This window comes from Drosophila sulfurigaster, chromosome 2L (assembly GCF_023558435.1).
Source record: "Drosophila sulfurigaster albostrigata strain 15112-1811.04 chromosome 2L, ASM2355843v2, whole genome shotgun sequence".
NCBI classification, from domain to species: domain Eukaryota; kingdom Metazoa; phylum Arthropoda; class Insecta; order Diptera; family Drosophilidae; genus Drosophila; species Drosophila sulfurigaster.
Window position 1 is genome coordinate 19455326 of NC_084881.1, and position 25502 is coordinate 19480827.

At 36.0% G+C, this 25502-nt stretch overlaps 1 protein-coding gene, 1 long non-coding RNA gene and 1 other non-coding gene across 6 annotated transcripts in view; 2 read left to right on the plus strand and 1 right to left on the minus strand.

Annotated features, from left to right (window-relative positions):
- Window positions 1–12706, plus strand: part of LOC133844177 (uncharacterized) — a 51107-nt gene extending 38401 nt beyond the window's left edge. For 2 of the 4 annotated variants that reach the window (XR_009894573.1, XR_009894572.1), the window contains exons 4-5: window positions 1493–1544; window positions 6628–7380. This is a non-coding gene — a long non-coding RNA (uncharacterized LOC133844177). Of the gene's footprint in view, window positions 1–1492; window positions 1545–6627; window positions 7383–11908 lie in introns of those variants that run through there. The other 2 variants (XR_009894574.1, XR_009894575.1) reach the window with 2 other exon arrangements.
- A 10238-nt stretch (window positions 12707–22944) lies between these two features.
- Trnam-cau (transfer RNA methionine (anticodon CAU)) lies at window positions 22945–23016 on the plus strand. The gene has a single exon. It is a non-coding gene; the product is annotated as a tRNA-Met (tRNA).
- An 864-nt stretch (window positions 23017–23880) lies between these two features.
- On the minus strand, window positions 23881–25429 carry LOC133850295 (uncharacterized). Its single transcript, XM_062286347.1, has 2 exons — window positions 24626–25429; window positions 23881–24566 (listed from the first exon to the last, which is right to left on the minus strand). The coding sequence occupies exons 1-2, from the start codon at window positions 25250–25252 to the stop codon at window positions 24156–24158; spliced, it is 1038 nt and encodes a 345-aa protein (XP_062142331.1). The 5' UTR covers window positions 25253–25429; the 3' UTR covers window positions 23881–24155.
- Window positions 25430–25502: the final 73 nt, after the last annotated feature.

Consider the following 25502-nt stretch of genomic DNA (forward strand, 5'->3'; position numbering starts at 1 on the left):
TGCTACGCCTTGAAAGGTTGAGAGACTTTGAGTTTGGTTTCAAGTGCGGAAGCGAGAACGAAGTCAGAATAAGAACGAGAACGAGAACGAGAACGAGAACTCGACATCAACTCATTATACTGTAATTCAACAAATGAGCACAAGGTGTTCCCGCATTAAAACTGACACTCAAAATTACTGAGCTAAAAGGATTAAACCATTCAGCAAACCAGCTGTAAATCCCCGAGCCATGTAATACTCGCATGTGTGTGGGAGAGTGTGTGGCAGCATACGCTACATTCAACCAGGTGGCTTAGTCTCCTTCTCTCTCTCTCTCTCTCTTTCTCTCGCACTCTCCAGTTAGAAAGGGTTCAACTCGAAAATGAGCGGCAACCGCTTAACGAGCTTCCCGGATTTTTGCGGCTTTAAGCATAGCTCGGGATTTGCGCTGTATAGCTGAGACTTCAGCAGGTGATTTCACTTCACTCTTCACTCTCTGCACTCCACACTCTAACTTGACACCACTTCAGTGCACGCAACGCTGATTTATGCAAACAACCAACGAGATGGGTGTAAATTAACGTCTCTGCAGCTAAAGGTCTGCTAATGGAAGTGGCAAACAACACCGCTGACAGCGGGAGGGATGGAGGCAGCTAAATTAAATCTCGCATATTTCACATTACACGTGCCTGGCATCGTCTTGCCAGGCAGCAGCATTAATCGTCACAACCCGCGAAAGGTCACATGTCCTCTGCAATTATGTATGTAAGCAGTCGGTATCATGCGTGATGTTTGTTTACGGAAATGAAGAACTGCTGCAGGACCAACTAAGTGCATGAAATCAATCAGTAAAATAGAAATAGAATTCGATTGAATAGTTTAATGACCAAATTTAACTTCAAAAAATAATTTTCAAATTGAATTTAACATATAACTTTTAAGTCGCTAAATGCCAAATAAATGGGAGGTTTTTATACCCACTATCCATGGGGTATAAGAGTATTATAACTTTATGAATCCAGAAAATGTACGTAGCAAGTAGAGGGAGGATCTAGTATATTTTCCACTAAATGGTATATTTTGAATTAGTAGTAGTATAGTAATTTTATTATTTTTGCAGTAAATAAAATAAAATTAAACAGCATTGTTTTGTTTTTACTCAAGATGGGGAGATAATACTCGTATCTCACAGTCTGAACTGTAGTTGTCTTACTTGTAATTTATAACAAAGTTAGTTAATAAAGTTTAGATTTTATTTAAAACAAATTTGTAATAAGTCAATGTACATACTACATCGAAACATCGCAAATCGTAACTCATTCAGATCAAATGAACCAGTAGCCATCTACATATGCCTGCTCATTTGAACTAGATCAGTTCATATGAACTGTTTCCCCAACGTTGTCTAGGGTTTCATCAATATACTGGGCTGAAACATGATTCTACATCTCATATGCAAAACCACTCCCACATTAATTACTAACTCCATAAAATTCTTTCTTTTTCATTTCAGTTTTTAAAGACGATGAAATTGCTGTGGACAGCGGCAAAATTTCTTCTCAAAGGTTTGTGCCATTGTTTTGTCATATTGTTTTCAAACTGTCAGATAGCCACGTCAGCGGCAGCTGCAACAAAAGCAATGCCATTATACAAGTATTTATAGTTAGCCCAGCGAGTTGAGTGACAACTGACATTGACGACGACAACAAACAGTGGAACACTAAGCAAACTGAAGAAATGACAAAGAAATTGTATGAAAATGCAGCCCCAGCAGCAGCAACAGCCACTAAAAAGGCCAATTGGAACGTGCAATTATTTGAATCATATTGTTGATGGTGACCCAAGGCTAACAAGCTCGAAAGGTCAACGGACAGCAGGCTGTGGGCTGTGCCTTAGAAATGCGAGTGCGAGAGTTTATTCGCCGACAGTAGGTCATAAAATACATGACTGCACAACGAGTGAAATTCAAATACAACGTGTTTGAATGAATGCATCAAGAAGTGGCACATTGGGGCACAGAAAGTGAGCATAAAAGAGGGTGAAAGAGAGAGACAGAGAGAGAGCGAAAGGATGAAAGAGAGAGAGAGGGGCAGTAAATGCGTAAACAGTCGACTGGGTAAACAAGTGCACAAAGAACACTCAACAGGACGGTCAAAAGCTGCGACTAGTTGGCAAATGCCCTTGGCCTATGCAGTCACAGGACTAAAAATGCATTAACTCTTGGCCAAAGTAAACTCGGCCCCAACACACTTTGTGCTATTACAGAGCATAACAATCAGAGCTTTTACTTACACTTTTTTATGCTTTTGCCATATAATTTAATTGCTTGGGCAAAGCCAAATGCAATTCCCGTCTGTCGCACTAAAATTGCCAATATTTGCCTTGATCCATGAACGCATAAACCTAAATAAATACGAGACTGATTCTTGCGGTAAACCTCAGCTCAAGTCATAAATTCGTTTGGCGTCGCACTACGATAAATAACTCATACGCAGCGTATACTTATGCAGAGTGAAACATAGTTGTCTAGGCCAAACACTTGACTCCCGCTGAGATTTTCATTTGCAGCTGGAATTCCTTTTTTTTCCAAGCCAAAGCTTTACACTCCGCGGGTTGCTCACATACCATACTTATGGCCACATAAAATAGCTATGCTGAGGAGCTCAGGTATTCCGCTTTATAGTTAGCTTTAGCTGCTCTGAATCGTTACGCGGCATAAATTAGCATGCAAATTTGAAAATTAATCAGTTGGCGGTCGTCGCAACTGCAGAGCCAATGCGCTGGACAAAGTTTGTTATATGGAAGGAAACTAGGTTAGTTGCTGCGGACATCATTATCTCAGTGCTATTTGTTGTCAACTTGGAATATGCTTAAGCTTTAAGTCAACAAGCAGACAGACAACAATTCTCAGTTCCATGCAATTTAATAAGCGAAAGACTAGATTTGCTGTGCAAAGACTTAACCGCAAGAATAATTTAATAGGCGCCAGTGGACAGAAGGGTTGACGTTACTTTGCATTACTTTACAAAGAGCGTTGTAGAGCTTTGTTATGTTATGTCTATTTAACTGGGTCATTTTTGCTTGTCCGACTGTCCTTTGATGTCGTCTAGCTGTCATCGCTGTGCAGGCTGTTGAGCTTTAAATCTCTCGGGCCAAAAATCATTTAACAAACACTTGCAACAAAGTGTTGGACATTGTATCGCTTGCGACTTAAATGAATGAATATAAATGCTTGGGGGCGCTATTCTGTTGTCTTTTTAAGTTGCAAGTGCTTTCTGTTGATTTTTTGCTGTTTAGCGCAGTTTCCTAGCTATTTAGCCTGCAGCACTTAGACAATGGCTAAGCGTCGCTCGCACCTCGCTATCTCTCTCTCTCTCTCTCTCTCTCTCTCTCTGAATTTTCCTTTATTTTACAAGTTGTCAGACGACGAGACTGTTGCAGGTTTTTCTCTATTTTTCTACTTTTTTTAATTCATCTGCTGGGAATTGCATGCACGCATTGTTGCAGTGTGTGCACAGGATGTGCTGTGTATGCCAAGCGGCAGGATATTGCGACATCTGGGTAAATATTATACCCTGCAACCCACCTCGAACTCCCCCGCAACCAACGTAATTCACACGTCAATGACTCTTCGTTTAGCATGTGGCATAATTATGAACGCAGCCAGGTTTCCCCATTCGTGTTATGACCCAGTAGTTTTGGCCCCCAGCAAATGACTGTTTCTCCTCATTCATTGTGGAAATCCAGCAGACGAACTGCAACTGAGTTGATGCTGTTTAAATGCACAAATTAATCAGGACAAAAACGTGTTCATTTATTTATGCAAATGACTGCTTTAATAAAAGCCAGCTAACTTGTCTAACTAATTTGATTAAAGCGGTTTCCTCTTTGCAACAAGTTGCAACAGCTTCTTCCCGCTGCTGTTGATGCTGTTGCTACTGCTTCTCTTAATTATGCACGAAAAATGGCGAGAAATATCCGTTGTCTGCCTTCCGGTTATTGGCATCCTTGACAACGGGGGCAACGCAACTGGCGACTGGCAACACGAAGGGCAGCTGAGTTGAGGGAGAAAATTAATTTGAAAAGACCATTGAAGCTGAAGTTGTTGCGTAAATTATTATGGTAACCAAGAAGACTTCCCTTTTTTATTTATTTACTTAGCTATGGCAAGTTGAATTCTGTATTTATGTTTATAAGTGAGTGTAGCTTTTGATATTATTTCTATTTTCAGCCCTTTGAAAGTTGAAATCCCCAAATCTATTACTTTGTATAAATAACTGCTGATGCAAACGAAAACTCGCATAAACATGTTCAACTTAGGGCCAGGCTCCTTTTCGCTCTCCTCCCAAAGGAGTTGCGCCTCCTGTTGCTGTCACTTGACATCGGCTGTTTTAGAGATTTTATCCATAGTTTTACTTGGAGACAAGATTTGCACATGCAAGCAAAATGCAGCTGTCGCCAAATCGTCTTCAATTTCCATTTTGTGCTTAGAAAAGTTTTTGCGGCGTGTTCATCTTGCAACTGCAACTTGAACTGCGGCAACTCTAAGCCCTTTGTAAATTTACACACTCGAGGAACATGAAATGCATATTTTTCCTTTTTTCTTGTTCTATTTTTATTTCTATTTCTATTTTATTTCAACTTTTGTCAGAAGTTCACAGCTCAGAGAGGAAACTGTGGATTAGACTTAGACTGTTGAAAAGACTTTAGATACATCTTCAAGATTTCACTTCATAAGTAGCGGCAATTTCGGGTTGACTTATACAGAAAAAAAAACATTTTTGTTGCTTTGTCAATGGTCAACAAATTATTTGGCCATTTTCTTTGTCTTGCACGTAGTTTGCCCATAAAATTGCAGTCAATTTAATTTGGGCATTCATTTTGCAAATTTACTTTACATATTTATGTCTGGGCACGTTTCTTGCTGTCGTCGTCGACGTCGTCTTTTGCCTTGTCTACACGTTGTTTTCAGTTATTTTTGGGACTCGCAATAGAGCTCTGGCATTTGCATAAATTTCGTTAGCTCAGCTTTTCACTTGCCTTTAACTAACTTTAAGACCGAAAAATGAAACTATATTGCTAAGAGCAGTAGTCACATGACTTGACCCATAAAACGAAAGCTTGCCTTCAACACTTTTCGACTGGCAAAATGCAATAAGCTATAGGCTGTAGGTAAAACCAAAACCACAGCAAAAACTACTTCACATACGTCGTTGAGTGAAGCACTGGGATTAGCCAAGCGGCACGTAGGGAAAACTTCTGATGTCGACTTAGTGTCCGATGCAGTTTTCGAACCTTCAATCAAACGTCAATTTACTTGGATATTAGTCTGACTCTTGGCCGGTCCGTAGCAATCGTGTGTAGAACAGAACTTTATGAGTTGCTTTTCACAAATTGTTCAAAGCAGTATTGATCGTAGCGATGCAAGAAAACAGCATTTCTAAAATCATGTAAATATGGAATATTTCAGCAGCAGTGAGCTATAGGGTTTTATAGTATGTACGGTCTTAAATACTATTTAAAATCTTATTTACTATTATTATTATTATTTTATTGAAATAAAGAACAATGAAATAATTCAAAGCGACTAACGCCTTCAGGCTAAATCTTGTTTAGAGTTTATATGTAGTTATAGTTTTTATGTTCCCAGTTTAGACTATTTTATAACAAACATAAACATAAATTTGACTTTAAATTCTTACATCTTGTGATAGACTTTAAAGCAGTTTTAAACAAGGCTGTCGCTGTCTATATTTAAATTGAAATTCATATTCATACTCATAATTATATTTGCATACAATATAATCGAGTGTGCAACAGTTGGTGTTAATGCTCAACATCATCCCATTCATTTTCCATCACAATTTTGCCGTGCTCTTTAACAAGTCTTCTGATATGTATTTACATATTAAATTTTCGACACACCTGCCACAGCATCGTCAGCGTCAGCGTCAGCGCCATGTATGTAAATAAGCATTAAATCGAATTTGTGCTACCTTCCAAGCTGACGTTGTACGTGAGTTTTTCCTGAGGTTATTGGGCTCTATGTTGCTTGGAAATGTGCTTACCAATTCACTTCAAGTTTTCCAATCAACGCACGAGAAGCTGAGTCAATTGATCCAACTGCTCTTTTGATCTACTTAACATCAATTTGCACAGACACAGCACAAAGCCTAATCCAATATCATTCCATGCAAATTTGTAATATGACTTGAGCACATAAAAAGGCTCAACTTTAATATTAAAGCATGAAATTATTTGTTGAGACAGTTCGTCAGTTTTTGTTATAGATTTTTCTCAATTTATTTTATATTATTTGTTATCTACGCTTATAATTCACCTCACTAACGGATAGCGAATTTAGTACTTGAGAATTTAATGAGCTGCAATTTTCTTAACTCCGTCCATTGACATTCAACTGATAGTTGATAGAGTGCTTCAATCGCCAAGCTATAAACATAAATAGAAATGCATTTTTTTGCAGTAAAAATTGATGTCTGCACTTACCCCAGCTCAAATATCATTTTTTTATCGACTGCCTTCTATCTGAGCACGAACACAAACCATGCACAATCAATTTCTGTTTATAGTCCGATTTGTACATCGAATTTCTTGTTTACGTTTCCTTTTTGCTTGTTCTCTTTGCAGCTCAATAAGTGCATTAAAACCTTATTACGCGTGCACTTTTTCAAGATACAAAATGAATGCAATTATCAACCAGCATAATCAGCAGAATAATGGCTTCGAGTTGTCAGCTTTAAATTGCGTATACGCAGTGTGGGTAAGTTACGTTTGCCCTTTCAATTAAGTATGAACACTTTTACCCATTTGTTGAATAATTATTGCTAGAGATTGTCTATCATGTTAGCTAACGCAGTATAGTTAGATATTCGTTTGATAGCAAATCGCGTATACGCAATGTAGGTCAGCTGCCAATCCTTGATCGCTCCCGCTGCCTCAATAAATGCATGAATGCTGAATTTTTGGCCCCCTTTTGGTTGTAAGGCATGCATAACAGTCAATTTTAACAACGTTGCACGTTGTGCACACACATTCAATTAATCAAACAACGAAGGGAGAGCACAAAAATTTAATTATTTATACTCGTACATCATGTTAACCCGTAACTGTCGCATAACCGCAAACTGACGGCTGGCAAAACGAGGGAAAAAAATGGAGTGCTGAATTTTCTTGCTCTCGTGTGCAGTGTAAATGAAAGCACTTAAGCGGGAAAATGTATTTGTAATTTACGCATTAAAAAATGTAAAACAAAAAAAAAAAGGAAAATGCTGCTGCGGCAGCTGACACACGCTCGAATTAAATGAGAGAAAATTTATTCATACGAGCATAAGCATATGTAGCAATACTTTATATCAGAGCTGCTCGACAAGCATGTTTACCCCAAGGCAATGTCGAATGCTCGTAGTCAATTCGGAGAACTAGTTTTCGGTAACAATTGCCGGGTAATTAAAATTTAATTAGCAAGCAAAAGCACTTAGTTTAGATTTTTACAAGGCCAGAGGTAAAGCCAACACGTTCAACAATTTAATATGTAAATTTCAATTGCGTTGCCTGATCAAATATTTAAGCATCGTTCCTCCTTCTGGACTAGTTGTCTGAATTGCTTTTGTGTTTTTGGCAACAAGCCAAATGCGAAACAAAACCAGGTCGTGTGCTGTTAGAAGTTGACCTTTACCTCAATTACAATTAGTTAAATTTGTCAACTACCTATACTGAGATAATTTGCCGTTGCTAATGTTATTTTGTAACTCGTTTCATTGTAAAACTAATTATAGCAGTTATTAACTGATAAACTTATTATTAGCTTGAATATAAAAGTTAGTACGTTGTCCAGCTTTAAGCAATTAAATTACTTTCTACTTTAATTTCTCAACTTACAAATGTTATAAAATCCCAAGGAGACCGCTTGGAAATTTATTAAATTTCACACCTATCGACTGGTAAACAAAAATGTAATAAATATTCCATAAAATTCCCTAATGCAATTGCACAAACAGCCAGCCGCAAATGCGGACAACAAACAGCTTTCTCAAAGTGAAATTGTCCGAGCAAGGAATATGTACATATGCTCTTTTATGCTCGTATGTATGTGAAGTGTCCTCCTCTATGTTGGGGCATCCCTAAGCTGTCCGAGGAGAGAGCGAGCCTTGTTTGCCTCACTAGCAATGATAGTCACGATTTATGGGCTGCCCTGCATTGGACAGTTATTTATTTTTTGTTTATACTAAAGTGTTGCAAGTGCTCGAATAAGTTACCTTGTTCTTTAATGTGATTATCAAGTAATTTTGTATTATATTTAAATCTTAAATGACCTAGAGTTTTAGGTTTATTCCAATAAATTTTCATTTCAAATAGCAGTTTCTTTTTCAGGCAGTTATTTATTTTTTGTTTATACTAAAGTGTTGCAAGTGCTCGAATAAGTTACCTTGTTCGTTAATGTGCCTATCACATAATTTTGTACTTTATTTAAATCTTTAATGACCCACAGTTTTAGGAGTTTCAATTCGAAAACTGGGTTTAATTCTTATCAATTTCCATATGAAATTGCAGTCTCTTTCCCTTGCTCTTTTTTCGCATGTGTGTTTCATTTGAAGCCATCTCGCTGCCGCTGTCTGAAACGATCTCCTGTCCATGTCCATTGTACGTTATCGTTGTCGTTGTTGTTGACATCATGCTCTGCTCATGCACATCGTTGTGATTCCATCTTCATCTGCCAACATCTGTTGGCCATGTCCGAAAAACAACAAGCTCGAGAAAAAAAAGTGCCATCAGCAGGCATTTCCTTCGCATTGATTTATATATGTATTGACAATGGCGCCAGGAAGGAATGTCCTTCGACTATCGACTAGTCATTTTTTGTGAATTACCCTACATTAATTTGGACCTTGAAGTCGGCATCCCATACAAGTTAGCTTGTTTTTGGCCTTGAGCAAAAATTGTTTTGCTTCTGAGACAGGTGACAGATATCTTGGGACGACTAAATCATTATTCTTCTTTTTTTCTTGTTTAACTCTTCGATTGCAATGTGAGCAACGAAATACGAATTATTTGCTTCTATTTTTGGGTTTCGAAGTGAAATTTCTGCACAATCGAATGTGGTTTCTATAGCAAATTACAAATTACTGTCAATTTCTTCAAGCAAGTAGTTTAAATCTACTTGGTTTCTTTTATAAAATAAACTTAATTATTACCTTAAATAATTTAGACTGCTGATGCTAATTTGATGTATGCATTCCTGATGAGTAAACTTTGAAAGTTCATGAACTTCTCCAATTAATAGAGGTTTGGCATTTGCCAATTCCAAAAATCGCAATGTCTTTTTGAAATGTGACACAGGAACTTGCTGACAATACAATAAACGTTTGTTATTTGACTGCGCTTCTCGCGATTGCTGTGGTCATTTTATTTATTTTTCCTTTTGCATTTCGTGGAATTTTTTCCGTACGTCGGCATAGCTCGTTGGCATTTAACATCGTTTTGTGCATGTGTCAGGACGCTTGACATTGGCATCCTTCTGGCTGACAGCTGCAATAGGAGGACCTTGCACAGTTAGTCGCAAAAATACTCATCCTCGTTGGTCTGCCCCAAGAATGTAAACAATGCTGGTAGACAAGTGTTTTGTTTACCAACCTTCCATTGCTTAGATAAATGGTTGTATTTGTTTAATGTGGAAAAAATGATTTCATTTAATGAATATTTATAATGAAAGCATTTTAAAGCAATGTTAAATTAAAATTTCATTCTCATACAATTTAAGTTTATAGTCGAGTTTATTCTAGCGATACACAGCTTAAGGTTAGACAAGTAAGAATTACATTTAAGTAACTCGCTGAAAATGTTACACCGCGTATAGTTTTCTACTCAACTAGCTGGGTCATGTTTTTCCGTCTGCTCTGTTGTCAGGTGAAACTTTGGGGAATGCTTGGCAGGAAACTTGCGGAAATCCGCTTATAACAGCGAAAATCCCAACAAAAGAAGGCGATGAAAACCAGGGAGAGAACAAAATAAAAGCGAGGAAAAACTAAATGCTTAAAATAAATTAAACAGTGCTTAGGGAATGATGAATGTGCTTCCAAAGGATTATAAAGAGCATAATCCTTAAACTGTTTGCGTGCATGAACTTAAATCCTCTTGATTACAGACATTTAATTTGTCAAATTGTTTATTAAAGTTTCTCCGCATCTGCATTTCTCATTAGGTAGCATATTTCATTTAGCATATAGTAAATAGTAAATGCCACTCGCAGCTTACCGCATTCCACAATCTGCAGTCCGCAGCCCGCAACCCGCGACTCACAGGCCACAGCTTGGCTTGTTATGCAGTTTTTGTTGTCAGTCTTTCTGCAGTTTGCCCTGCAGGTGGCTGCAAGCACATCTACGATGATAGTGCTACGCATACCTTCTTCATACTCAATTAATTAAAAAGTTGTCACTACTACGAAGTGAATTTACAAATTTAAAATGAAAATCTCGATAGTTCAGTATACATTTTATTTCTTTTAAATATGAAATTGCTTTTTTATAAACTGTTATTTTCTAGAAAAAAAAAATGAAAAGGAAATTACATTTAAGTCGTTTTGGTCTGCTGAAAGTTTTGCTTGCATTATTACTTATGTATTTTGCTCCGCCAAGTTTCGTTGTTTGTTGCATATGGTACATCCACTAGCCGCTAGATGGTGCTAGCGATGGCTTTATTGCGTGATGTGCTACACTAAAGCTTCGGTTATTGCAACCATTCAATCGTAGGCAATTATATTGATGTGGCCATTTAGTAAACTGCAAGTAGATGAAAAACTGGATGAGCGATGGAAAATATCTATTGAAAATATTGTATGTGAAACAATAGTTATCCATTGTTTATGCTCTGAACGATAAAACATTTTCCAGTTGCATTTATTTCTAAAGTGCCCAAGGCAATTAACAGCAAAGCATTTTGTTATTGTTCTTCTCAGGTTTATTGTTGTATTAGAAAAGATAATCGCCCTACACTAATCACTTAGTTGAGACTTGAGTGCAGTAAATGCATGGAAGCCTACTTTTCATATTCTCCAATTCGTTTAATATGCTTTTAAAATAAAGTTTAATTTGAATTCATATTTAAATGGCCTCCAGGAATACTCTGTCAAACAAACGTAATTTGTATTATATTTTCAGCATACATTTTGTTATGTCTATCAATTACTCATACATATACTTTTCACATAATTATTTATTTTTCCACTCGCCAATCATTTAAAAAATTTAAAACAATACTTCATTGGAATATTTTATTCGTATATAATTTCCACTATATAATATCGATACAGTCCACATAAATTTATGTGGAGTGAAGTTGAACTTATTTTATTTAAATTATACTCCGATAACGATATAATATTGTGCATTTAAAGCAATTTAAAGCTGGCATGTCAAAATGGAAATGTCCATTAAGTAATTAAAATGACTTGAGCGAAAAAAAATGGCAACATTTTCTATTGAATGGAAGATATGAAACACGTTGCTCTATTGAAGCAGTTGTGGACGAAGTGCCAAGTAAGGAAAAAAAAAAGGGTAAAATGAATGAGAAAGTTTAAAAAAACGAACTGAGAACTGTTGGAACTGTGGTTACTTACTTAGCTCTGCTCTTCTTATTTACTTTTTATTTTCATTAAAAGCTGTCTCAACTCTTCTTTTGCTCAATGCAAGAGTTGTGTACACATTTATAGTTACTGGTCTAAATGGTTAGATGGTTTGGTGGCTAGGATGGCAAACAAAATAAACATAATTGTAAATTGCAATTTCATGAAGTAAGCATAGCTACATCAAAAATTTAATAACGAATTTAAAAGAGAAAAAACTAATATTTAAGTTAAGTACACAAAAGTATCAAGCTCTCACATTTATTTATACTTCTTTTACTTTCCTTTCAGCACCGATGGAAACGTCTTGTCTAACAGTCGACAGAGCTGACCACACTTGCTGCATTGTTCTGCGAAAATCAAGACGTTGCAATTGTTTGTTCCCGGAAGTTAGTTAGAACTTCGTGCAACAGTAGATGAGAACCACACGTGACTTGGCCGAAACTTTGGCGAATGTCTTACAAGACCAACTTGCAGCTGGCAACTGACAAGCTGCCCACGAGAAAGTTTAAGCAGCATACTTTAGTTCATTTTGAAGAAAGAGATTTTTCTCATATGTTATCAAAAAATGGAAATTGTATTCATATCTCAATATTCTGCCAGCAAAAAGCTTAAAGATCTCTCTTTAAGAAATGAAACTAACAAAAATCAGGTCATGAAAAGGAAAATGTGCAAAAGAGAAAACAAATGAAAGATTGCTTCAACCTAAATGCCATACTTAATCCAAGGACAAGCACAACAGTTTAATGATATACAAACACACCACCGAACGCACACAATTTGAGATACTGAAGATAGCGACATACTTAATTGTGTTACCAGTAAAGTCTGCAGGAAGTCAAGCTCTTGTGTTGAGCCTTCCTTCAGCCGAGAATGGCATCGCAGACCAATCCAATTAAATTAGTGTTAATCTCAGGATTTGTAAGCTTTGAATTAATTATCTTTCAACTTGACTCTGGTGGTTTTTTGACAACTATTGGATCAATCCCATTCCGTTTAAGATGTTGTTAATCATAAAATATTTATTTAAATAAATTGAGTGGTTTACTCATTACATGGTAAAGCATAAAATTAAAATTAATATAAGATTTATTTTAATTCTTTTTATTGCCCATAAATATATTCTTATTAGCTTTCGAATTATGTAGTACAATTAAATAAACAACGGTTTTTCAAATTTCACCCAGCATTTTTATTATTAAATTGCATACTTTTACGAGCTCATTTAACAGCCTGGTTTATTCGTTTTCATTGCATACTTTTAGGGGCGTGATAACAAAGTAACCCTAATCTAAATCAGCCATAGCTCGGCCATATCCTTGCGAATTTGTGAGGGATGCACATTGCTAGGATAACAAAGACCTACTCTATCAATTGACATAAAAAGTATATGGGATCATGATGGAATCCAACACTTGTAATTTTTCAGTCTCAGGGCCAATGGAAACCGGCGAAAATTGGAAAGTGCAGGATATCTCGAGAACCGCAAGGACGATTTGAATTCCCTTTGGCAGAATGATAGATTTCATCAAGAGATTACGTTTGACATAGGACTCGTCAGGATCAGACAGGATACGGCCGAGATATACGCTATTTATTGTGTACAAAAAAGTCCTTGTAACTTTGTTGCTTTAAGGACATTTGTCCTTTTGATTATGACAATCAGCTTTGATCAACTAGAGCTATCCTTGTGCCGAAGGACATCCCGATCGTCCTTTAAATGGCTAAGTTACGCCGGATTTTCTGATTTTTTGGCAATTTTTCTATACCACACCCTTGAAAAAATTTGAGGTTCTTTTTCTTGAAAAATCCTTAAAATCCTTGAAAGCCAATCGATAGTGCTGCTCACCCTGATTATAAAAAAGTGTGTCCTCGACAGATCCTTGGGGATTTGACCGAGTTATGGGTAAAAAACGAATATTGTATAAGTATTTATTATTTTTCTTTGCATACTTTTAGGGGCACAAATACAAGGCATTTAAGCGAAGTGAAAATCAGTCATAGCTCGGCCATATCCTTGTCAATTTTCAAAGGATACGTATTGCTAAGATCGCAAAGGCCAACTCTATAGATTGGCATCAAAAAAAGATGGGGTCATCTAAGGATCCAACACTTGTAATTTTTCAGTTTCAGGGCCAAAGGAAATATGCGAAAATTGAAAAATCCAGGATATCTCGAGAACCGCAAGGACGATTTGAATGCCCTTTGGCAGGATGATAGGCCATATCAAAAGATTTTGTTTGACACAGGATTCGTCAGGATCAGACAGGATACGGCCGAGATATACGCAATTTTTTGTGTATACAAAAGTCCTTATAACTTTTTTGCTTTAAGGACATTCGTCCTTTAGATTATGCCAATCAGTTTCTATCATACAGAGCTATCCTTGTACCAAAGGACATCCCGATCGTCCTTTCAATGGCTGAGATACTGTGGATTTTTGGAATTTTTGACAATTTTTTTATACCTGACCTTGAAAAAATTTGAGGTTATTATTTTTGAAAAATCCTTAAAATTTTTGAATGCCAATCGATAGTACTAGTCACTCTGATTGCAGAAAAGTATGTCCTTTTCAGATCCTTAAGGATTTGGCTGAGTTATCGCTAAAAAAACGAATATTTTTTAAGCCGATTTTGTTTTTAATTGCATACTTTTAGGGGCGCATATTCAATGTATTTTGGTTAAATGGAAATCAATCATAACTTGGGCGTTTCCTTGTACATTTTAAATGGACTCTTATTGCTATGATCGCTAGGACCAACTCTATTGATTAGCATAACAAATTTAAAGGGCTAACTGAGAAAAAACAGAACTCAGGACTCGCATGAATCCCGCATGATACTTACCTTACTTACCTTCGCAACTCCTATTAAAATAGTTTTTAATCCTTTTTAAGTTTTCTTAATAGTTCCTTACCTTTAATTTTTTGTTTCTTGTTTTGTATGCAACATTTCAATATTTATTTTATTATGTATGATGAAAAACATAGCAAAAAACAGATTTTATCAGGCGTTAGATTACTTTTAAAATGCTTTTGCTGAAAATTTGTTATTTGTACGAATGATTGCACAAGAAGAATATCATCAAATTTGACACACTTGACAACAATTTGAACATTGTCTACACTTTTATACTCCATTGAACTCGGAAACTCAATCAAATACATTAAGAGACAGTCAGAAATGGAAAGTTTTCATTCACCGCACTTTATTGAGATTTAGAATTGTTAAGGCAACTTTTCAAAAACTCTTGGTGTATTTATTGCATTTTCAGAGTGACAATTGAAAGAGGAATCGATATTGTTTCTGTTTAGGCAAACATTTCGACTATAGCTTTATCACTTGTTTTTATCTTTGGCCTTGTAATCAAATATTTTCATTTACCTATCACTTTCATAGCTCAACTTTTCAAGAACCACTAACAACAACATTTTCAATTTGTATGCTGAAATTTAATTCATTTTCAGATGAATCTAGTATATTGAAACTTTGTATGGTTTTGTGTGGCGAGACTATGAATTTCGAAGAATAAACATTTGTATAACACAGTTTTATAGCCAGAAAGTCCAAGCTGAAGCTGACATATCTGCTTTGTACACATTTAATAGCTCCGACTGCCATGAAAACCAAACGCAGTTGAAAGTTTTACTAAAGTTAAATGTTTCCTTTCAGCCAACAAATTGCTTTAAATTTCAACGGAAAGTTTATAAGTGCCTTCATAAAAGTTGCAGGGACTAGCCAAAAGTTGAAAGCACCTACAGATTCAACTATTTATTTGGATACTCTGCTTGCTGCACACATGTAACTCATACGCCATGTAGCACATGGTCAAAACGTAAGAAGAAAGTAATTTATATATTTTCCTATTTCAATTGAATAATACACGAAATCTCTCTCTCACTTTTAAACACACAATAACGACTCTCGCAGGATGGCATTTTAATTTAAATTTTCAATTAGCAGCCTAGTCATTTTAATAGCCAATAATCAGCTGACACATTTCAGACATAAACGTGAAGCAAATGAAATTCATCCAAGAAATGACACGAACCGTGAACCGTGAGTAGAAGACGTCTTATTAGAAATGCGTGACTTTGAATGAAAGCAGGTAATTCATTTGTTATGCGAGCGTAGGTTGTGAAAACACACGTAATGTCACACACAACAAATGGACGAATAAACAGAAATACCATTTGGCATAACTTGGCTAAAGTGTCGCGTAATTTATGTGTCACTTTCTAACAATTGTGATAATAAATTAGCTTAGCTGAAGTCAAGGCAAAATCATGTCAAGGACAATGATATTGTTTTCCAGTTGTTAGCGGGGATTTAATAAGCAAATGAAATAACAGAAACTTTAATTAAAGGTTTGCAGTGATATATAAATAATGCGTAGATAAGCTTAATATCAAAATGCTTTCACATTAAATATTAAGAATGTGCTAACAAGTCTTATAACTAGCAATTCACGTTGCTATAGTTGCACACATATGTACACAAGTAATTTGGCTTACAGAGCAAACTGCTGAACTGTTTTTCACTGGAATAAAAACGAATACTGTGACGGTGACTATGTAAATAACAAATTAAATTTACTTCTCGTTACTTTGTAGAGCTAGCAACTTGCCTAGTTTATGACTATTTTATGCCGAAGGTAAAGCACAAGAAGATTCCTTGCTGCTTACTCTCAACAAGATTTACACGCAAATTATTATTTGATGTGTCAACATTGTGGTTGCATTTTATATTAAGGTATGCTCGGCAAACTATTCACTTCTTGGATATTTTTTTCTTGTTGATGTTCTGCGGCTTTATTGTAATTCTTAAGATTTTTACGCTGCAATCAAATGTAATGCCTCTACTTGAGTATTTTTTTAATGTTTATCTTCAACAATGTAAGCGGTTTGTTATCTAAAAAAAATAATGGTAACGGGAAAGGAATAAAGTCTCTTTTAAATGATGGAAATGAAAACCCAATGGAATGTTTTAATGACAAGCGAAAGAACTAATAAAAAAAATAGCTGAACAAAAACGTACGAAGCATGGCAATTACAGAGTATCTGGTAGTCTGTCTTATTAATAAAACACAAAATATTATTGCACTTTTGAGCTGCTCAACAAACGGACCATTTCCGTGAGCTGAAACTATGAAACTGCATTTTAGAATATATTCATAGAAAGTATCATGTGGTACGTTAATATGACAACAGCAACAGCTGCTTGCAACAGAATTCAGTTTATTATGCCCATCAATACCATTATATACACAGTTTTCGAAGAGGCAAACCCAGCCAAAACTATTGAATTATTAATGATAATGGCTGAAGCGAAACATTTGCTGATTGTGTTCCGAGGTCGAAATGTGGCAAACTTCGCCAAAGTGTGGCTAAAATGTGCTACCAAAATGCAGAATATCTCTATGCACAAATTGTGCATGCAAAAGTTTTTCTTTATACCCCAACAATTTGCAATGCACTGGTAAATGCAAAGCAGTGCCAAAGTTTTCAAAGCTGCTGCATCATAACACACCAAGTGAATGGAAAACTTCAATTTGAGTATCTTGAAATAAAGCCGAAAATGTAATACCGGAAAATACACAAGCTGTGAGTCGAATGCGATTTTAATTAAACTTTGCAGTATTTAGATTGATTTGTATTAGTTCTTTACTCAAATATTATTTAATAAAAACAAAGTCAATAACCGAAAAGATAAACTTCAGTCTGCTACAAAAAGTATAGCATACTTTTTTGGGAAAATTGCACAAGAAATAACTGAAAAACGATGAAAGTCTCTTGTCGGAATATATCGTTAGATATTCAAAAGCTATCTATATACAGTTGCTGCTGATGCGCACATTTGCATAATTCTATGAGTGGTCGGTAAATTTGTCATCAAGTAACTATACCACAGCAATGTCAACAGCTGCTGCTCTGCGAAAGTTTTGCTTTTACTTTACTTGCCAAAGAAAACCTTTCAGTCAACGTTGCACAGCTTGCTGATATATCAGCAGCATCAGCAAATGTAGTTTCAACTTCAGAAAGGTATAAAAGTTTACCGAAAATTTGCAACAAGACTTACTTATTACATGTCTTTGGACTTTTTAATCAGCCTCAGTCAAAGTTTTCATAATTAGCGCGACGCAAAAGTTTGGGGCGTAAAAGCAAGGCAAATAAATAGGTCAATTAATTATAAACATGTTGAGTAAGCCCGATCAATACAAGGCGAAAGTAAGTAATAATAAATAATTAAAAGGTAGTCACAGTTTATTTTGTGTCGCCTGTCGTCGTTGAATCAACTATTTAAATAAGAAAAGCATTTCCTTAAAACATCAATTAAACTGAACGTGAAAACACGGACAACACGAGAGCGAAAGAGGCACAAATCAACTCGGTAAATGTAATCCAATAAATAAGAAACAAAATATACAGTCGGCTGTTGCAACCGTCGCATTGCAATTGAATTAATTAAGTTTTAAATTCCCGCTTTTTTTCGCCTTTTACTCTTTACCTTCTCTCGCTTCTCTTATATGCAAATTTATTGGGTTTCGGCTGCTGCTCTACAAATTGTACGCGAAATAAAAATGCTCTCGCTTCTTTTCAATTGCAAATGGGATTAATTGCTTGTGCAAATCTTATGAAAGTCGACTAACGAACCTCTTTGAGCGGTATGCATCAATGGTGATAGATCATTAAATAGTAGCTATTATTTTAATGCTAATTTAAGTTTAGGTTGCATCAATAAATTATCTTTTTATGGCTTTAATTGCATATTGAAACACCAAGTTGCTTCGATAAATCATAATAATTCTTGATAAGACTAACCCAAAGGCTTCAAGAATAAATTGCAGGTCAAAAGCATAAGATATAAATTTCAAGTTTGCCAAGATAAATCCTTTACTTATATGCACATTAGTATAACGCCTTTGGGCGTAACTGATTCTTATCATAAATCTGGGGCAACACAATTCAAATGTGAATGAAATAGTGTGCAACTTGAGCTGTGAGAAGTAGTCTTAGAATTTGTGCAAAATTAAATAAAGTAAATACTTTGCCTTTCATTTGTGTTCGAGCCACAAAACTACGCAGCTATTGAGTGCCAAGCCGTGTTGAAATTAGGTTTAAATAATTTATATTAAGCCTATTTAATTTACCCAGCGTGTATTACAATCTCAGTTCTAAGGATTTTACCGGACAATAGGGAAATGCGCACTTCAACTTTGTGAGCCCAAAAACTTGAGCTTGAACTACATCCGGTCCATGATTTTTGCCCGGCCTAATGTGCCATATAACGAAAATCATGAGGCATTAAGTTTGACTTTGACATTGCCGCAAGCAACCGTGTGGGATCAATTTGTGTTTTGTTGGGTTCTAACTAATGGGATGTGCTTTCTGTGTATGTGTGTGTATTTGTGTGTTGGTCATAATCTCAAAGCTGGAGCGAAACAACCTCACACATGTTTGCATTTAATCCACTTTTATTGGAGCCTTTGGGGCTCTCGGTTTCTGAGACCCTCCGTTATTATGCTGATTGTGTTGACACACGACGTTCGTTTGCTGCCTGTCCTTGTTTGTTACTGGTCGTCGAGCAGCTTCACTAAATATTTAAAGCTCCCACAGGTTTCACCTGCTGTTGCAGTTAAATGTATAAGAATTCAATTTGATTTTTAGCCCATCAATCAGGTTTCGTCTAGCGTAGTGTGTGTTTTAATTCCACATCAAAATCCAAATCGAAATCAAACTCAAGCTGAGGTGTCAAAGTGTGATGCAGGCCAGCTTTCAACTTGACTGAACTTTTGCAAAGTTTATATTTTAATTTATTCAATGTGTGATATTGAATGCTTCAAAAGTTTGACAGCCATTTCTCAAGCATCAACATCATGTTGCAAATGAAGAAATTTGAAGTCATTTTGAAGATCCGAGCTAACCCGAAAAGAAAAATGAACCTTTTGGCTTATTGTTGTCGAAAAGTTGAGTAAAAGCAAATTTCATTGGCTTTTCCTGCCCTTTGTTGTTAGTCATTGTGCGGCACAAGAGTCTTTGCCACAGCCTTTGCCAACTATTGTCAGCAAACATCTCTCAATGGCAAACAATAAAGAACTTTCTCGACCTTTGGCATGACAAAAAGGTTTCGCCTGGACACTGTTAATTTCGAAGCATGACGAGAACAATGCAAGATCGAATGGAATGTCAAACGAAAAATGTTAAGCAATCTAACAAAACATTTAAGAAATTATCATAGTTTGTAATGCACTTTAAGAAATAGCAACAAATTCCATAGTTTGTAATACATTTTAAGAAAAAGAAACAAGCGAAATTTAAGATTTTCTACATACAAATGACATATGTATATTTAAAATCTTATTATAGTTTGTAATACACTAAAAAAAAAGTGCAAAAATATTCATTGTTTGTTATACACTTTAAAAAGAGAGCAAAATATGCCAGAGTTGTAATACACTTAAAAAAAAAAGAAAAGCTAAATATTTCCTCTTTGAAATGCAGTCAACGTAGTCAGATTTAGTTTTTAAATGTCGCGTCAGTAAACACAAACACGATAGATCAATCTGTCGCACAACTTGCAAATGCCAGGCAACATATGTACACACTTATTTGCAGCAAATATTTTTCCGCTTTTCCGAGTTTTCACAGCAGCAGCAGCAGCATGAGTTTTACTTCACGTTAAATGCCACTTTTTGACGCTTTTGTATGCGGCAAGTGATTGTAAATAGACGTCGATAAATGAATATGGAAAATTGATGGCGAAGTCAAGGGAAATTACAAAAGATTTTTCCTTTTTAAACACACACATTTATTGCATAGTAGTCACAAGTTATTACGAATATGATAGAAATAAAATAAATTTCAAATTTGAAATTTGCATTTCGATTGGTTTTCTAGTTTTAACAGCTTTCAAATTGCCAGACGATTGACTTTTTATGACTTTACACAAATTGTATTTAATTTCAATTCAAATTCAATTTTATTACCTCACACAGACATAAAGTATTTTGCATTCTGATATGCAATAAAATAAAGCAATTTTATAACTCATAAATGCAGAGTTTGAAAGTTGCTTTTAAATATTTTCTTTTTAGTGATTATAATATTTTTGGGATTATTGAAATCTAAGTGACCAACAACATTTTATTGTGCTGAAAGTATTCTGGCGAAATTAAATTAAATTTTACTGAGAATTTGTGTATAAAAGTCACGTAATGGATTCGTTTCTTGAAAGTAAACACTTTGACTGCCAAAGCTGCTTAGTCCAAAACTTTAGAAATATAAATTTCCTTGCAGTTCGGCTTTGCTAGGATTAACTGATTGTCTGTATTTTTATGAAAATTGCAAGAAAAGCAAGTGGAACTTTCCCTCTTGACAAATTGACTTTTCTAATTAAAACAAATATTTTGTGCAAACCTCAAAAGCAAAAGACAAATTTAAACAGAGTGCCAGAATTTGCGGCTAAGTTTGTAATAGTATTTACAATAACTGTCAGTTTATAGTTTCTAATTTGAATATTTAAAATAAATATAACTGACTTTCAAATAATTGAAGTTGAATATGAATATACGATTAAGAATTAAGATTATCCAATTACTATTAACAATTTATTCTTTATCTGCAATCATTATGCATAAATTTGGTTTGTTTGCCTTAAAGACTGGCCACTAATTAGATTAACCAGATTCGCAATTTAACTTTAAATCATTTTAGCCCCTTTATTTTGGGTCGACACACGTGTTAGCCACACAGAGTTTATGGTTGGGCACATTAACGCTCAAATTTGCATAATTAAAAGGGTCGCATTTGAAGCCAAATGTTGCCCAAAAAGGATGTCAAAGTCTACGCTTGTTTAAAGAGGAGCAGACATTCAGAATTGCTGTAGCTGATAGGACATGTTTACACAGATAAGATACAAAATACCTCATGTCTGCTGGTAGAGATTAGGTCATTGTTGTGATGTCATATAGCAGCTCCCGAAGTTTCCATCAATCATCAGAAGCAGCTAGAAGCTTTTTGCCAACTCTGCAAAAGAAGAAAGCAATACTAGTGTTTTAGTGTGTACTATAATAAATTATTATTAATCAAACAGAAATTTAAATAAATATGCAAAAATATACAATTATAAATATACAATTAACATAAAAGTTAAAATTAAAGTTAGCACAACAAACAGCAGGTAAATTATTTTAGCCACAACGTGAGCGAAAGACAAATAGAAATATGAAATAAACTGACCGTAGTTAGTGGTCCACAAATTGTTTGTTGGTGGTATCAACACTCCCAAGGAGTCAACCACACAGCTGTGGGCAGCATTTTGTGGCATTTTATGTGTAAATGTTTTTTCTGTCAATTTCGCAGCCAAAAATGGTTTGTATACTTTGTGTATTGCAGTACCTGAAATATAAATTATAATTTAAAATTTCTACAATTTAATATTTGAGTGTAGAGTACTTTAAGTTCAACATAGTGATGTCTGCTTTATATTTTCATATTTACCATAAAATATAGTTAGTATTCCACACAGAAGTTCAGACGCTCCACAGGGCGTATGTGTAATGTGCAGCTCCTTCAATGCTGCCTTGACAGTTATTAGCATATTGTCGACATGCTGTGCTACTTAATGATGCAGAAATGTAGAGGGAGAAAAAAGAATCCTGACTAAAGCCAAAATCCAGAATCCCCGACAGTTTCAGTCATTGATTATGCGTATGTCGCGCATCTCAGGACTCAATATAGTGAGAAGCGGAGATTACTTTGAATTTTTTTTATGTCGCGTGACGGTGCTCTTTTGTTTTTATGTGATTTGACTTGAGCAGAGCAGAAGTGTGCATATCCCAGTTATATTTTAAGTAATTTATTCATAACAAAAACGTGCACAGAAACAAAACCGCAAACATTGAACGTGTAATAGTTTTGTACTTTTTTTGCTTTGCTTTCCATTTCAGTTTGGCAGCAAATCCAACTGATGACGATGGCAGCCACATAAAGAGATCCAATCACGTTTCGACTTTTGCTTACTTTTCTCTTTTTATCCCCCTTCTACTAAATTGAGCACAAAGCGAGAAGTTGACTAAGATTAATCAACCATTTAACTAAACTGTTTGCAGTTTGATTGAGCACAACTAGTGGATTAGTTAAACTAAACTGATTAAATAAAAATATAATAGCAGTTGATTTAGTTCAATTAAGTAATCGTGATAAAAATATTCTTGTTATGCTATTTTTGATAACATTGCAAATCTACGCAACTAGTTTTAGTTTTGCTGAGGAAAGAGATAGCATGATAAAAAAAATAGGGTTGCTTTTGGCAGGGATGGAAACAAGCAGCAGAGTGGCGCAGTGGAAGCGTGCTGGGCCCATAACCCAGAGGTCCGAGGATCGAAACCTTGCTCTGCTATGCAATCTTGTTATGGAAATAACTTTTTTTTAATTTTTTCCAAATTATTATTATTTTAAAATTTCCATTTTTAGCTCAATAAAGAAATATATCATATCATAATTGTGCTCTGTAGAGGAGTATTAAGTAAAAGTGAAAATATTTCCCAAGTAATACATACAAAATGTAGCAATATAAGCATATTTCATATGTTACTATAATAATATTATATAATTAATAAGAATATAATTTAAATATTTTAATTTTTCTAATAAATGTTTTGATTTGCCACGTATCATAATTGCAAACTTTTAGTGAAATTCGTGAGATTATTTCCCAAACAGAATATGCATAATAACATATATGTATTAATAAAAACGTACTTGTTATTATAACAATATTTTTTAATTAATATTATTATAGTTAACCAATTTGAAGTTTTTAAAAAAGATTGAAAAAGTACAAGTTACTCATTTATATTACCATTTTAAGTCTGCAAGCAGTGAAACGCATACACTTACTACATACATATATTCATATGTATCGCATGACATTTTACAACATATTTTTATGTAATAAAAATAAATAGGTGTGCAATTCTTCTAAGCTATATTGCATATCACGTCAAGCTCTCGCATTCAAAGGATTGTCAACAGTTATGACGAAATCAAATTTATTGACAGCACAAATCTTAATGCTCGCTATGGCCACAATATTTTTTATTGCAATGCGTTGCGTTATTTATTTTGCATAGTGCTACAAATCACTGAGAGTCGCGAATAAAATGAATCACTTTCCAGAGCTTAGTCGCGAATAAAATGAATCACTTTCCAGAGCTTAGCTCTTGGCCAGCATTTGGAATTTGTAAATCTAAAAATAATTTCACTAGAAGCATGTGATTTATGCGAATATTTTTCGTAGCTAGGTAAAACACGTGTCACATTGTGTTGCTTTTGGCAGCAAGCGAATTTTACACAATTTAGTAAAACTATTTTTACCCCTAAGCACATTTATTATATATGTATATAAACTAATAGCAACAAATACCAGCAAAAGATATGATCGTGTATACAAATCTATACAAGATTAGTCTAAAGGATTTTTGGGGGTCTGAGAATCATCAGAATGACACATTATCGAATCAATCAACTGTCTATCCTTCACTCTATTGATGTTTTGATGCTCGACTGTGGCTCCTTGGCGATGCAATCGACGCATTTGCGTATCTCAAGCACATCATCGGGATAGACGCGACAGCAGCCGCCAATGATGCAGACGCCCAGCTCAATCCACTCGGGCACAAAGGACACAACATTGACACCATTCCCAGTCCACTCGCCTCTCTCGCTGTCGTAGACTTCGCCACGATTGCTGTAGACCACAAGTGGAATAATGTCCTCCTTTGGTTTGACGGCCAGCAGAGATTTGAGCAGAGGCGTCACATGGCTGGGATTCACACAGTTGACGCCGATGCCCAGCAGACGTGACTGCGCATTGTGCAAAACAATCAGATCCCACACAGCCAAAGCCGCGTCAGCAAAAGATTCCCCATGCGCCAGACTAGATTCATCCTGTCAAGCAAAGGAGAACGATTAATAGGGAATTCTAGAAATGTAACTTGACAACTCACCTTGCATTGAAAGGACACCCAGAAGCGCGCAGTTGGGAATCTCTCAAGTATCAATTCAGTGACCGCCAGAGCCTCCAGCTGGCAAGGTAACGTCTCCACGGCCAGACCATCGACGCCCGTCTGCAGACAAGTCGCAATGCGCGTCGTGTGCCAATCCTGCAGCTCCTTGGTGCTCACCCGGCTGGCATAGCTGCCCGTGTACTCGGAGCCATCGTGCAGATGCGCTCCATACGGTCCAATCGAGGCCAGCACCCAGGGCATGCTGGCGCCAATGTTGCCATTCGCTGCAGCCACTTCCTCCAGGTACAGAGATTTCGCTTGTCGCGCCAGGCGAACGCTTTTCTCAATCAGCTCGATGCTCTCCTCTCGCGTCTTCCCCAGATGGCGCATGAAACCCTCGACACTCGATTGATATGTATTGCTGAGTATGATGTCGGCACCCTGGCGAAGGAAATCCAAATGCGTTTGGACCACAGCCGTTGGATGGCTGTCATCGAAACGCGAGCCCCACAATGGATCTCCGTCGACCTTTTCGGTGACATTGCGTGCCAATTGGCTTGAGAAGCCACCGCATTTGACCAAGACACGCCGTCGCTCTCGCGACTGATTCCAGTTACCGTTAAACATCTTGGGCGAGAAGACTACGTGACAATGTCAAGCACCACCGTGTAAAATGTTGATCACAATTTAAATAGTAAGTGTTGCTAATCGCGTCTGAGCGAGGCGAATACTTTGAAATCCAGACAAGCACAATCAAGACTGCGAATGCGAGTACACTGTACTATTTACGAACTGTCGCTGTTTTTCTTTTGTTGTTTTGTTCGACGCCACCTTTTTTTTCAGTTTTCATTTTATCGTTCGTTGCTGGCAATTTCAC

Coding starts and splice junctions, on each gene's coding strand:
- LOC133850295 (XM_062286347.1), bottom strand. CDS start 25,252: ATGTTTAACGGTAACTGGAATCAGTCGCGAGAGCGACGGCGTGTCTTG. Junction 24,567..24,625: donor GGGTGTCCTTTCAATGCAAG/GTGAGTTGTCAA, acceptor TTTGCTTGACAG/GATGAATCTAGTCTGGCGCA.